This window comes from Mytilus trossulus, chromosome 4 (assembly GCF_036588685.1).
Source record: "Mytilus trossulus isolate FHL-02 chromosome 4, PNRI_Mtr1.1.1.hap1, whole genome shotgun sequence".
NCBI lineage: Eukaryota > Metazoa > Mollusca > Bivalvia > Mytilida > Mytilidae > Mytilus > Mytilus trossulus.
This window is the reverse complement of record NC_086376.1, coordinates 15,439,739-15,454,489: the sequence shown is the minus strand read 5'-3', so window position 1 is coordinate 15,454,489 and position 14,751 is coordinate 15,439,739. Positions and strand designations below refer to the sequence as shown.

The 14,751-nt window shown below is 33.4% G+C and overlaps 1 protein-coding gene across 2 annotated transcripts in view; it reads right to left on the bottom strand.

Moving 5' to 3' along the window:
- LOC134714751 (attractin-like protein 1) overlaps positions 1-9,279 on the bottom strand; it is a 48,027-nt gene extending 38,748 nt beyond the window's left edge. For both annotated transcript variants that reach the window (XM_063576268.1, XM_063576269.1), the window contains exons 1-2: positions 9,027-9,279; positions 588-788 (exon numbers count right to left, since the gene is read on the bottom strand). In XM_063576268.1, coding sequence (XP_063432338.1) covers positions 588-788; positions 9,027-9,235 — 410 coding nt within the window. In that variant the 5' untranslated portion in view covers positions 9,236-9,279. The remainder of the gene's footprint in view (positions 1-587; positions 789-9,026) is intronic.
- Between the last annotated feature and the right edge of the window lie 5,472 nt (positions 9,280-14,751).

The following is a 14,751-nucleotide window of genomic DNA, read 5'->3' as shown; positions in this document are numbered from 1 at the left end:
ATCCACTTAGAACATGTGGTTAAATGTAGATACTTGTAGAGATAGAATTATTTAAGTAAATAAGGAATTTGATTTACCATTGATTTACATTTTTTTTTACAGACACCCTTCATAGCCTTGCCTTGTCAGGTGCCTAAAAACTCCTTATGATCAACCTTGACGGTCACTATTTGTGGGGGATTTCCCCCATGGAGGCTCCCAAATGGAAATTTTGAAAGAGCAATTTTGTCCACAATTGGAACAAAACAATAACTTTTACATTGGCTCTAGACTTGGAAAAGTATGAAGAATCCAAAAAACAACATCAAAATGAATTTAAAGGTCCCCTTGAAGGTTTTGTAGAACTATAAGAGCCATCTTGCACATAAAAACCCCATGGGCATTTTGAAAAGTTGGCAGGTATAATCATACAGATAAGATAAGACATACATGTATAAACTTTATAACTTTCATATTCTTGAGAATTAAATTACCCATAAGGCAAGGGACAGTACATTTAAGGTTTCATTTCCTGTCAATATATGCTTCTTTCAAGAACAGAATCAAAACATTTAGAACTTATTTTTTCTTTATTTAACAAAATTTACCTGAATGCCACGAGTAAAGGTGAGAATGTAGAGTCTCCATCATAGATATATAAGTGATCCCATCCACACTCTGTAGAGAACTGTTTAAGTTGTAGGTGTATAGGTTGGGTATTGTTCTCGGGAGCTATTAACCACGTACATTTATTGTCCTCAGAATAATTACCATACCCATCAAATATAATTCCTTCTTTATCTGTCAGTCTGGAAAAATAATTAACATATTCGTTAACCAATATACGAATGTATTAGATTTTATTCCATTGGCCATTTTGGCGGTATCTTATCAATTTATTAAGCAAAGATAAACCAGAGGTAAAAACAATTTAAACCACATATGAGTGAACTTTTCTCTGACACCCAATAACTATTTTTTGTGCTGTGATAGCTTATTTATTATGATTTCATGGTAAGATGTCCATGTACATGCAGCTTCATTGGCAACATTATTGTTATCTTCATCTGATCATGGGTTTTTACACAAGAATGACAAAGTATATCTACCTCTGACAATGTGTGTTAATTAGTGACAAACATGTAATATTTTGGCACCCGAGATACATTGTATTGAAATCTTAAATTTCTAAATGATTGCTAAACCTTAAGCTTGCACATAGACATGCTGAATCTAACTTTCTAGGGTACAGATACATTGTATATATGTTGGTTTTCACTTGAAACAAAATAAATATTTATGTACATGCACCTAAATTAATTTATACATGTTAAACATTCATAAGATTGATCATTACAATGTAGATACAATAGACCACTTTCGAGTTCATCCGTCACCAGCAAAAACTCGTCAATTATACATGCCTTTATGACGTCATTTACCAGATAGAGGGGCTCGCCTGTATCCCTGCACTATTTACGTTCATCAAGCGTCTTAGTGATCGTCTTTGTGCAGGATAAACTAGAAATAATGGTTGCTCTGTAGGTACTTACTGACATTTCCCTAATGACAGCAGTGTTGATTGTCAATTTTGAGAATTCAATTTGCCGAATAATTCGTACAATATAGAATTATAGTTTTCCAACCACTCGCTCAACATTGAAAGGAAGTGAAGACGCCCCTAAACGTACAAATGACGATGATAAAGGCGCGTATAATTGACGAGTTTTTTCCGGTGACGGATGAACTCGAAAGTGGTCTATTACATACAGTGTACAGTGTAAGACATTGTAAGAGTGGGATCAAAAATTGATTTCACAGAATTTTGATACTTTATTCTATTTTGCTAATAAAAATCCTTTGGATATGACTAAATACATGAAATGTCTAAAATAGTGTGTAAACAAGAATGTGTCCACAGTACATGGATGCCCCACTCGCACTATCATTTTCTATGTTTACTGGACCGTGAAATTGGAATAAATTCGCTAATTTGGCATTAAAATTAGAATGATCTTATCAAAGGGGAACATGTATACTAAGTTTCAAGTTGATTGGACTTCAACTTCATCAAAAACTACCTTGACAAAAAACTTTAACCTGAAGTGTAACAGACGGACGAACAAACAGACAGACGGACGAATGAACGGACGAACAGACCAGAAAACATAATGCCCCTCTACTATCGTAGGTGGGGCATAAAAAGATCAAAATGAGTGAACTTTTAACATAACAAATTTATTTTCATCATCCTTTGTTTTCTTTTATAAACCAAACCATGTATTTAGTCATGTTAGTAGAAGGGCTGATTTGGGTCTGTATACAATGGCCCTAACAAACCTTCAGCATGGACACAAGGGCATACTGTCACATGACCTGGTGTTAAATTGCAAGAAGGGTTAAAAAAAATTAAGAAATAATTCATGGGGGCTTGAATATATTGTGATTTTACCACGGGTTGGCCCTTTATGACAAATATTTTACCCTGAGCGATGGGGTAAAATATTGGCATACAGGAACAACCCATGGTAAAATCACAATGTATTCAAGCCCCATGAATTATTTCTATTCTAATAGAACAAATATGGCAATTGTATTGGATCGAAGCACTCTTTGTGAAGGCATTATTTGCCGTTTTCCATAAATAAATGCACAATTAAATTGATATAAAAGTAAGGAGCAAACTGAATAGATGTCATGCTTAAACTATTTACAAAAACATATTTAGATAGGTTTGGATGAATCTAAATGATATTACTGCTGTATTATTTGGGGAGAATTTCAAAATGAAGTGATAACAGAGATCTAAAAACTCTGAAAAGGGCTACATGACTTAACTTAGATACAGACCCTTTATCTCCCTTTTAAAGAACTTGGGTGGTGACAGTTGAAAATAGAATAAATTACCACATATATTTACTTCTATATAAATGCATGTATTCATATGGAAACATGAATGTACATTTGTGTCTAGTTCAAAAGTATACCGGTAAACTAAAATCAGATAATAATCATGATAATTATTTAAGGTAATCCAATTGCAATAGTTCCTAGGCCAAAATCTGAGATATTTAGGAAATCTTTTGTTTATTCTAGATCAGTGATATTGAAATTACAGAATGGACCATAATTTCTATGACATTTAAATTTGGTCTGTGGTGAAGAGTTGTCTCATTGGCAATCATATCAAATCTTCTATTTTATACCACATGAAAATGTGTGTAACCCAAAACACTTTTACAAGAAATACTTGACACAGTCCTGATAAAATACTGTTTTCTACAATGTATTATTTTGATTTGCATATTTTTTATTTGATTTAATTTAAATTTGATTTAATTTTTTCATATTATTATTTAACTATCATTTGGTAAGGCCACACCAATTTGATTCCTTGTTCGACGGACCTGCCCCCACCTATTTTTTTCAAAACAGATTTTTTTTATATTTTTATATTCCCGCTTCCCGCATCTGGAAATGTAATCATGTCCATTTCCCGCACCATTGGTTTTGTAAATATTATTAAAAAGATATCAACATTTGTTTTAAAATCACAGTCTAACCTGTATATAACGACTTTAAACATAAAATCACCCCACCACAAGGTGTAAATATCTGTGAGAATATTTGCTTCAGCATGAAACCTATTTATCCAAAGAGGGAGTGCTCCGATATAAATTTATAATAGCGCGGAAATACCTGTAAAGAACAAACAATTGGTTTCTTTCCCCGTTACTTATATTCCCTATCAAAACATATTCGCTGTTAGAATAAAGTATGAAGAACTTCTGAAGGATTTGCCTTCAACTGCAATTATATTGTATGCTGGCGAAACAAAACTATCTATAGCCACTGCATGTTTATGCACCTGTCCTGATTGATTCAGGGGCTTGTCGTTCAGCAGTTATCGTTTGTTGATGTTGTTTATAATTTGGTATTTTCCTGTTTGGATATATATATAAATTAGACCGTTGGTTTTCCTGATCGAATTGTGTACGCTAATAATTTTGGGGTCCTTTATAGCTTGCTGTTTGGTCTGTATCAAAGCCCTGTGTAAAAGGCCGTACTTCGACCTGTGTTTGTTATTATCAGGTTGAGAACAACCCTCCCTCAGATAAGGGGTCATTTTATTGATGTAGAAAAGAAAACAGAAATACCAAGGATTTGCATAGTTCTTCTATACAAAACCTTTGAAAACTTAGAAATTTGTACTCAAAAAGAGAAGAGTTGCATCATATTTTAAACAACTTTTTCTAAAAGAGGGGTCCACTTATTTTGAATAATATTAAACTGTTAAAGTAAATGTGTTAACATGGTTAAAGTCCAGGAATATTACAAAATTCTTGGACATGTTTTGACCATTTAATACCAGATAGATATATAGTTCTTTGAGAAAATATGAGCTCTTTTATACAAACAAATATATTATAACTTATATTGATCCCTCATAAAACATGTAAAAGGGATATTTACAACATTAAGGGGTTGCCCCCAAACTGATTATGACTTGAATGGAGAATTGTCTCATTGTCAGTCACACACACATAGACCAGATGTAACTATTTCTTGGTGAACAGGGAAAAAATACATCAGAAATTAAAGAAATGTCAACATACAAGTGATAAATCAAGATTTTATATTGTCAAAATCTACTTTTTAATGTATACAAAAAAAAATTATAATCGCTCGCCTTTACTTTTCAAGTTTCGCCTCAAAAATTTGCAAATTAAATATTTTTTTATTAAAATTTTCAAATCGCTCGCTCGCCACATATTTTGGAGTCCAAAAATCCGTAGAACAAGAAATTAAATTGGTGTGGCCTAACAGTTAAACTGATTTTTTTTCAACACAACATACAGAGCACTGTGGATTCCTAATTATTTGTTTTACAATTTCATTGATACTTGATATATTGGTGAATCTTGAATTTCAATTTTTAACAAGGTACAAATTTTAAGATTTTAAGTGGATAGCCTAGCTTTACAACCAATTTCAATGACACATGTGTTGAAGTCATGGTTTTAACGGTTTCAACTTTTTCTTTTTTGTGTATTACTGAGAAGGGTTCTCACTAAGTCGAGTCCATGAGTCCTAGGCCAGTACTCATGAAAATCTGTCTGGAATCACAATTTTCAAAAGTAGCATCAAGATTGAAATATTTTGCATAAACTGAACACACATGTCATCATTTTATAGCAAAAGTTTAAAAGTAATCTGAATTTAATGTCATTTCATTGTTCTATTAGGTCATGGAGACTAAAATGATAAATTATATTGCAATAAAATATATTTTTCTTACTGTTGGACTCACCATGGCCAAAAATGTGAGTCCCTGGACTCGCCTTCAAAGTTCCTTAGGGAGAACTCTGAAGGGTGTGTTTGTGCTACAGGTATAATATATACTGGTTGACGATAATAGGTCGTCATATTAGAATAGTTGGTGAAAACTATATTGTTCTAGCGAAAGAGGTGGCCAGTGAAAAAGAAAATTAGCCCATTAGAAACCTTTGGCTTGTATTTATATATATGCAGGCTTTTGGCAAAACTATGAAGTGGATAACTACATTTTTTACTCATTCCTGAAAAAAATGTACCACAAAAATGAATGAATCCACAGTACAATACATGTACAATGTATGTCAATATTACATCATGTTAATTATAACTGGTCATGAACTCTTTTGTGTTCACTAATACACATGTACAGCCTAAATCCTGCGATCAGCTTTCGATCTAAAATGTACGTGATTTAATAACTTAGACAAGAATAAGTAGTGCATCATCATAATCATGTAAGTTTATTATGTATTATATTGACAGGAACTCAGAAAAGAAATAAGCACAATACTATCCCTACTGAGTTCTTAAGGAAATGAAAAACACCAATTCAGTTTGTCAAGAATATGAGTCTGCACTTCTCGGGCATTTACATAAAATGTATCTGTGCTGCCACCATGAAGTTAACTAGCAGTAACTAATCTATTTTGCGTCCCCTAGAATGTTGTGAATTAGTTGAGTTACAGTTTAATTGGTTTACGTTTTACTGCCTATTTTACATACATGTAATGATAGACGCTAAGTCACTTGCTGACATCTCTTAAGTGTATCATTGACTCCAAGTAAAGCATACTAAACATTGCAGCCTTTACTCTCCTTTATTATCTACCTGTTTAAACAGCAGTGTTAAAATTTGAGTTCAAGTTTGCTGAAGTTCCTATGATATCAATATAATTGGTTGATTTGATAGCGAATCGTCAAAGGAGTAGGTTCAGTAAGACCCCTTTTTGGACCCAAAATATAGTAGTTTTAGAAAATTGTGAAAATGCAATCTTTAAGCTATATTTGGAAAGTAAAATGATTCAACTACATAAATATGAGCTGTTTTTGACAATACAATGCACAAATATCATGTTCCATGTGTTCTGGCATAGTCATGCTAAATTACTAAAATCCTCAAAATTTTAGCATTTTGGTTAATTTTTAGGCCGTAATAAATAATAGGTTTGTTTGCCTAAACGCTACCTACCCAGAAAAAAGCTGCCTACTCAAATTCTTTTATTGTCCTGATTTGAAGAAGTTTTTTTTAATCAAATAGGCATGAAGACTAATAAACATCTGATACTTCAATTTCCTTCTTTCTTTTTTTTTAAAAGAAAATGCCTACCTACCTACCCACTGTCTCAACCTTTGGGTAGGGTTTGGGCAAACCAAGATATTTTTAAGTGTAGCCTTAGGCGGTTTTCATCTTAAATGAAAGTGTTCATTTGTGTTCATCCATAATATTGAAATGTAAGTTGTAGATATAGGAAGATATGGTGTGAGTGCCAATGAGACAACTCTCCATCCAAATAACAATTTAAAAAGTAAACCATTATAAGTTAAAGTACGGCCTTCAACACGGAGCCTTGGCTCACACCGAACAACAAGCTATAAAGGGCCCCAAAATTACTAGTGTAAAACCAATCAAACGGGTACATGTATATGATGATACATTTTTGTATTAAATACAAAACATACATGTATAAAAAGGTTGATGTTTTTTGGCATATTTGCTAGATTTTTCATATTTAAGCTTGAATCAGAGCGTTTTTAATGACGAAGACGCAACGTCAGATATTGCTACCATTTAGTGTAACATAAAAATGACGTTAAATTGGAAACGTGCTCTATCTATTTCTTCCTGCTTTCCCTTTTGGGTAAATGCAAATTATAACACACAGGTATAAATGCCGTTAGAATCCAATGATTTTATAATTAACATAGGATATTCAATTTTACTGTTAGTGATTATGTGTTTTTAGAGGAATATTGCTGCAATATATATTCAACCCGAGTATGATTTTATACAAGCAGTGACACACAATAGCTTATACTTATGATACATAAGTGTTCTTACTTTTTCACAGTCTTATAGATATGTATTTTTGTAATGTGTGCATCATTTCGTTTTGTTTAAAGCAGGACATTTATATTTAGTGGAGGAAGGCACACGCAGTGCATGCCGTCCCTAGCATATTACGCTTGTAGCGACGTCAAATTATGATAACGGACAAACTTGCAAGACATTTTCACTAATCTGTATTTTTTATAGATAACCCTGTAATATTAATGTTATTTGGTGTACCAACTTCAACTTTAAAAGTACTTTTTATTGGTATAGTTATCAAGGCCGAAAAAGAATCATCACGAAATAAAATCTCCCGTTTTTTTCTGTAAAAGTTTTTGTGAAGGCACGAAAGTTGAACTCGGACATTTCCGCAAGATATTGCAAGTTTATTGTTTTGAATTTATTATGTAGCTCAATTTATTTTTCAATTCGAATTTCGGGAGCAAACACTTAGTACACAACGATCGTGCATACAATTCAATAAATTATCTTGTCAAAATTTTATTTTTGAACTGCAATGTTTTAAGTTTTCAAATTAAATTTCCGATGGGACATTTCCGTACATCATATTCTTTTGAAAATATGTATGCAAATTTTAAATGGAGACAACCATGTCAACCAATACTGAAATATATCCCGTCATAGAATGTTCATGCAAAATTTGCATGCACATTTCACGAAGTGTTCGAGTTTTATGTTTCGAGTTTGTTACATGGGACAACGCTAAGTAAACGTTTTTTCGGATAATCTGTGTCTTCCTAAGCCTATATGGTTATTATATTTTTATTCTTTTTCTGTCATAATGTGAAAATTTAAGAATTAATCTTTATTTTCATGTATAATTTGAAATACTTATTTCAGCATTTCTATAAAAAATTTCCCGTCAAATGTTTACTTAACGCTATTTTTCGGAGTGGTAGCAATATATATCTAACGTTGTGTCTAAATCAGTTACAATCTTTCACATTTTCTAATTGAATCAATACACCTTATCGCTATTCCCGCTTGACCCGAGAATCTGTCCTGCTTGAACTTTTGACGTTAGACAACAATCTCTTTTCCATTGTGGCGTCAGATATTTTCTATTATGACGTCAAAATTTTATGGGAACTTGTGTGATGTCCAGTAATGGCGGACAAATAGCGATAAGATGTATTGAAATAGACACTTAGTGTTTAAAAAGTGTCCAAAAACTTTCGTTAGATCATGATTGACCTGAAATTTGAGGCCAAAATCAACCCTTACCCCTTTGAGAGACTAGTCCAATCAATGCCAAGGTGACAATTGCTAAAAAAAAGTTCCTTTTGTGCGAAAGGTTGAGATGGAATGGAGAGCAAATGTAGCTACATTTTTACCTAAGTTTGTGTTGTTTATTCTTTAGTTTTCTATGTTGTGTCATGTGTACTATAGTTTGTCAGTTTGTCTTTTTTTTCATTTTTAGCCATGGCATTGTCAGTTTGTTTTAGATTTATGAGTTTGACTGTCCCTTTGGTATCTTTTGTCCCTCTTTTACAGACCTACATGTACAATGTAAGCCATGCAAAGAATTTGCACATCTGCCTATACGTACTACAAGTTTTTAGATTAAATTAAACTGACTTCATTCTCTTCACAGTTAACACTACCTGACCCCTCATTAGTTTTATTATAGTTTTCTTACCTTACTCTTCCTGTACAGTGCTGACAAGCTGGGCCTTTCCAACCTTTATCACAAATACAGGAATCATTTATACATTCTCCTTCTCTGCAATTTATTTCATCACAATGTGTTGTACAAGATGAGTCCGGTATTATAAGAATTAAAATAAACGTACACACACAAATTAAGAAATAGTGACGTCTTTCCAGATGCATAATGTCAATAGACATCTTTTATTATTATGCCGGAAATTGACGAGCTACCCGGAAGTGACTGTTCGATTGTTTACGGAAATCGATTTTTCGATGTAGCTAATTACCACCAATGCTAGATAATATACCACAGCATAATAACGACCGATACAAAGAATGAAAGACGCAAAGGACGTCATTAAAGAATGTTAACGCACCTTTGGCATAATTTATTGACCCAATATAATAGCTCCTGAAATCACAACAGGTACTGTACGACCAACCGGTTATTATTGCATTTTTTTTTTTCACTTAATACATATATAAATTATTTTACTTTTTACTTTATCATCTTACAGAGCACCTCAGATTTTTTAATGGAGTTCGTGTTGTTCACTCAGTCTTATGTTTTCTATGTTGTGTTTTGTATGCTTTTATTTTTGTCTTTTTATCCTTTTTTTTTGTGTTTTGCCATTGCATTGTCTGTTTTCGTTTTAATCTTTTGAGTTCATATAATCTTTTTGAAAATGTTCTCCTTCCTTCGAAAAAGATATAAATTCGCGTGGAAAAGTCAGCCTCTCTGATACGATCTGACTAAACAAAAAGGGAGCTTGCGAGAAATCAAATAGATGTAGGAAGATGTGGTGTGAGTGTCAATGAGACAACTCTCCATCCAAATAACAATTTAAAAAGTAAACCATTATAGGTTAAAGTACGGCCTTCAACACGTAGCCTTGGCTCACACCAAACAACAAGCTATAAAGGGCCCCCAAATTACTAGTGTAAAACCATTCAAACGGGGAAACCAACAGTCTAATATATATAAACAAAACGAGAAACGAGACACACGTATATATTACATAAACAACGAGAAACGAGAAACACGTATATATTACATAAACAAACGACAACTACTGTACATCAGATTCCTGACTTAGGACAGCTGCAAACATTTGCAGCGGGATTAAACGTTTTAATGGATCCAAACCTTCTCCCTTTTTCTGAAACAATAGCATAACATCACCACATAGAAAAGCACACGATAAAATATCAATTGACAGACTTAACTCAATCAAAAAACGTATGATTACACAATGAACGAATAAATTTGATCTGCGATATCTGAATACAAATGCAGAGTTAATTAAATATTAGAGACAAACATTCATGACCAAAAAGCTAACAAACAAATTCAAACAAAGCCATGGCAGGACACCACTGAGAAATATTTAACCCTTCGAAAAATATTGATCTGGGCCTTTTTGTGATATATAAACGAAAAATAGTCCCGAAATTTCTGGCAACAGTATACAATTAAATTACATAGATGACTGACTGCTATAACACATCTATAAGTTGACAGAAGTTGTATGACAGCATTCGCATAGATGACTGACTGCTATACCAATTCTATAATTAAGGTGTCAAAAGTTGTATGACACCATTTACATAGATAACTGACTGCTTTACTAAATTCATAAGGTGTCAGAAGTTATATGACACCATTTGCATAGATGCTTGAACTGCTATACCAATTCTATAAGGTGTCAGAAGTTGTATGGCACCATTTACACAGATGACTGACTTCTATACCAAATGTATTAGGTGTCAGAAGTAGAATGACACAATTTACATAGATGACTGACTGCTATTTACAAGGTGACAGAAGTTGTATGACACCTTTGCATAGATGACTGACTGCTATACCCAATTTATTAGGTGTCAGAAGTTGTATGACACCATTTACATAGATGACTGACTGCTAAACCAAATTTATAAGTTGACAGAAGATGTATGACACCATTTGCATAGATGCTTGGACTGCTATACCAATTCTATAAGGTGTCAGAAGTTATATGACACAATTTACAAAGATAACTGACTGCTATACCAAATTTATAAGGTGACAGAAGTTGTATGACACCATTTGCATAGATGACTGACTGCTATACCCAATTTATATGGTTTCAGAAACTGTATGACACTATTCGCATAGATGACTGACTGCTATACCAAATTAATAAGGTGTCAGAAGTTATACAACACAATTCTTATAGATTCTTGAACTGCTATACCAATTATATGAGGTGTCAGAAGTTTCACAACACCATTTGCATAGATTCGGGACTGCTTTACCAAATTTATAATTGACAGAAGTTGTATGACACAATTTGCATAGATGCTTGGACTTCTATACCAATTCTATAAGGTGACAGAAGTTGTTTGACACCATTTGCATAGATGCTTGGACTGCTATACAAATTCTACAAGTTGTCAGAAGTTGTATGACACCATTTACATAGATGACTGACTGCTTTACAAAATTTACAAGGTTTCAGAAGTTGTATGACACCATTTGCATAGATGACTGACTGCTATACCCAACTTATATGGTTTCAGAAACTGTATGACACCATTAACATAGATGACTGACTGCTTTACAAAATTTACAAGGTGACAGAAGTTGTATGACACCTTTGCATAGATGACTGACTGCTATACCAAATTTATAAGGTGACAGAAGTTGTATGACACAATTTGCATAGATGCTTGGACTGCTATACCAATTCTATAAGGTGACAGAAGTTGTATGACACCATTTACCTATATGACTGACTTCTATACCAAATGTATTAGGTGTCAGAAGTAGTATGACACCATCTACATAGATGACTGACTGCTATGCCAATCTTATAAGGTGTCAGAAGTTGTATGACACCATTTACATAGATGACTGACTGCTATACCAAATTGATAAGGTGACAGAAGTTGTATGACCCAATTTGCATAGATGCTTGGACTGCTATACCAATTCTATAAGGTGACAGAAGTTGTATGACACCATTTACATAGATGACCGACTTCTATACCAAATGTATTAGGTGTCAGAAGTTGTATTACACAATTTACACAAATGACTGACTTATATATACCAAATGTATTAGGTGTTAGACGTAGTATGACACCATTTACATAGATGACAGACTGCTATACCAAATTTATAAGGTGTCAGAAGTTGTATGACACCATTAACATAGATGACTGACTGCTATACCAAATTTATAAGGTGACAGAAGTTGTATGACACAATTTGTATAGATTCTTGGACTGAGATACCAATTCTATAAGGTGACAGAAGTTGTATGACACCATTTACATAGATGACTGACTTCTATACCAAATGTATTAGGTGTCAGAAGTAGTATGACACCATTTACATAGATGACTGACTGCTACACCAAATTTATAAGGTGACAGAAGTTGTATGACACAATTTGCAAAGATGACTGACTGCTATACCAAATAAATTAGGTGACAGAAGTTGTATGACACAATTTGCATAGATGCTTGGACTGCTATACCAATTCTATAAGGTGACAGAAGTTGTATGACACCATTTACATAGATGACTGACTTCTATACCAAATGTATTAGGTGTCAGAAGTAGTATGACACCATTTACATAGATGACTGACTGCTATGCCAATCTTATAAGGTGTCAGAAGTTGTATGACAACATTTACATAGATGACTGACTTCTATACCAAATGTATTAGGTGTTAGACGTAGTATGACACCATTGACATAGATGACAGACTGCTATATCAAATTTATAAGGTGTCAGAAGTTGTATGACACAATTTACATAGATGACTGACTGCTATACCAAATTTATAAGGTGACAGAAGTTGTATGACACAATTTGCATAGATTCTTGGACTGCTTTACCAATTATATAAGGTGACAGAAGTTGTATGACACCATTTACATAGATGACTGACTTCTATACCAAATGTATTAGGTGTTAGACGTAGTATGACACCATTGACATAGATGACAGACTGCTATACCAAATATATAAGGTGTCAGAAGTTGTTTGACACAATTTACATAGATGACTGACTGCTATACCAAATTTATAAGGTGACAGAAGTTGTATGACACAATTTGCATAGATTCTTGGACTGCTTTACCAATTCTATAAGGTGACAGAAGTTGTATGACACCATTTACATAGATGACCGACTTCTATACCAAATGTATTAGGTGTCAGAAGTAGTATGACACAATTTACATAGATGACTGACTTCTATACCAAATGTATTAGGTGTTAGACGTAGTATGACACCATTTACATAGATGACAGACTGCTATACCAAATTTATAAGGTGTCAGAAGTTGTATGACACCATTTACATAGATGACTGACTGCTATACCAAATTTATAAGGTGTCAGAAGTTGTATGACACAATTTGCATAGATTATTGGACTACTATACCAAATTTATAAGGTGACAGAAGTTGAATGACACAATTTGCATAGATTATTGGGCTACTATACCAAATGTATTAGGTGTCAGAAGTAGTATGACACCATTTACATAGATGACTGACTGCTATACCAAATTTATAAGGTGACAGAAGTTGTATGACACCATTTACATAGATGACCGACTTCTATACCAAATGTATTAGGTGTCAGAAGTAGTATGACACAATTTACATAGATGACTGACTTCTATACCAAATGTATTAGGTGTTAGACGTAGTATGACACCATTTACATAGATGACAGACTGCTATACCAAATTTATAAGGTGTCAGAAGTTGTATGACACCATTTACATAGATGACTGACTGCTATACCAAATTTATAAGGTGTCAGAAGTTGTATGACACAATTTGCATAGATTCTTGGACTACTATACCAAATTTATAAGGTGACAGAAGTTGTACGACACAATTTGCATAGATTCTTGGACTACTATACCAAATGTATTAGGTGTCAGAAGTAGTATGACACCATTTACATAGATGACTGACTGCAATACCAAATTTTTAAGGTGTCAGAAGTTGTATGACATCTTTTACATAGATGACTGACTGCTATACCAAATTTATAAGGTGACAGAAGTTGTATGACACCATTTACATAGATGACTGACTTCTATACCAAATGTATTAGGTGACAGAAGTTGTATGACACCATTTGCATAGATGCTTGTACTGCTTTACCAATTCTATAAGGTTTCAGAAACTGTATGGCACCATTTACATAGATGACTGACTGCTATACCAAGTTTATAAGGTGTCAGAAGTTGTATGACAACATTTGCATAAATGCTGGACTGCTTTACCATATTTATAATTGTCAGAAGTTGTATGACACCATTTACATAGATGCTCAGACTACTATTCCAATTCTATTAGGTGACAGAAGTTGCATGACGCCATTTGCATAGATGCTAGGACTACTATTCCAAATTGCTACACCAAATTTATAATTGACAGAAGTTGTATGACACCATTTGCATAGATGATTGACTGCTATACCAAATTATATAAGGTGTCAGAAATTGTATGACACCATTTGCATACATGCTCCGACTACTATACCAAGTTTTATAAGGTGATAGAAGTTGCACAATACCATTTGCATAGATGATTGACTGCTACACCAAATTTATAATTGACAGAAGTTGTACGACACCATTCACATAGATGCTTGGACTGATATACCAAGAAAATTGACCAATAAAGAACTGAGATCATAC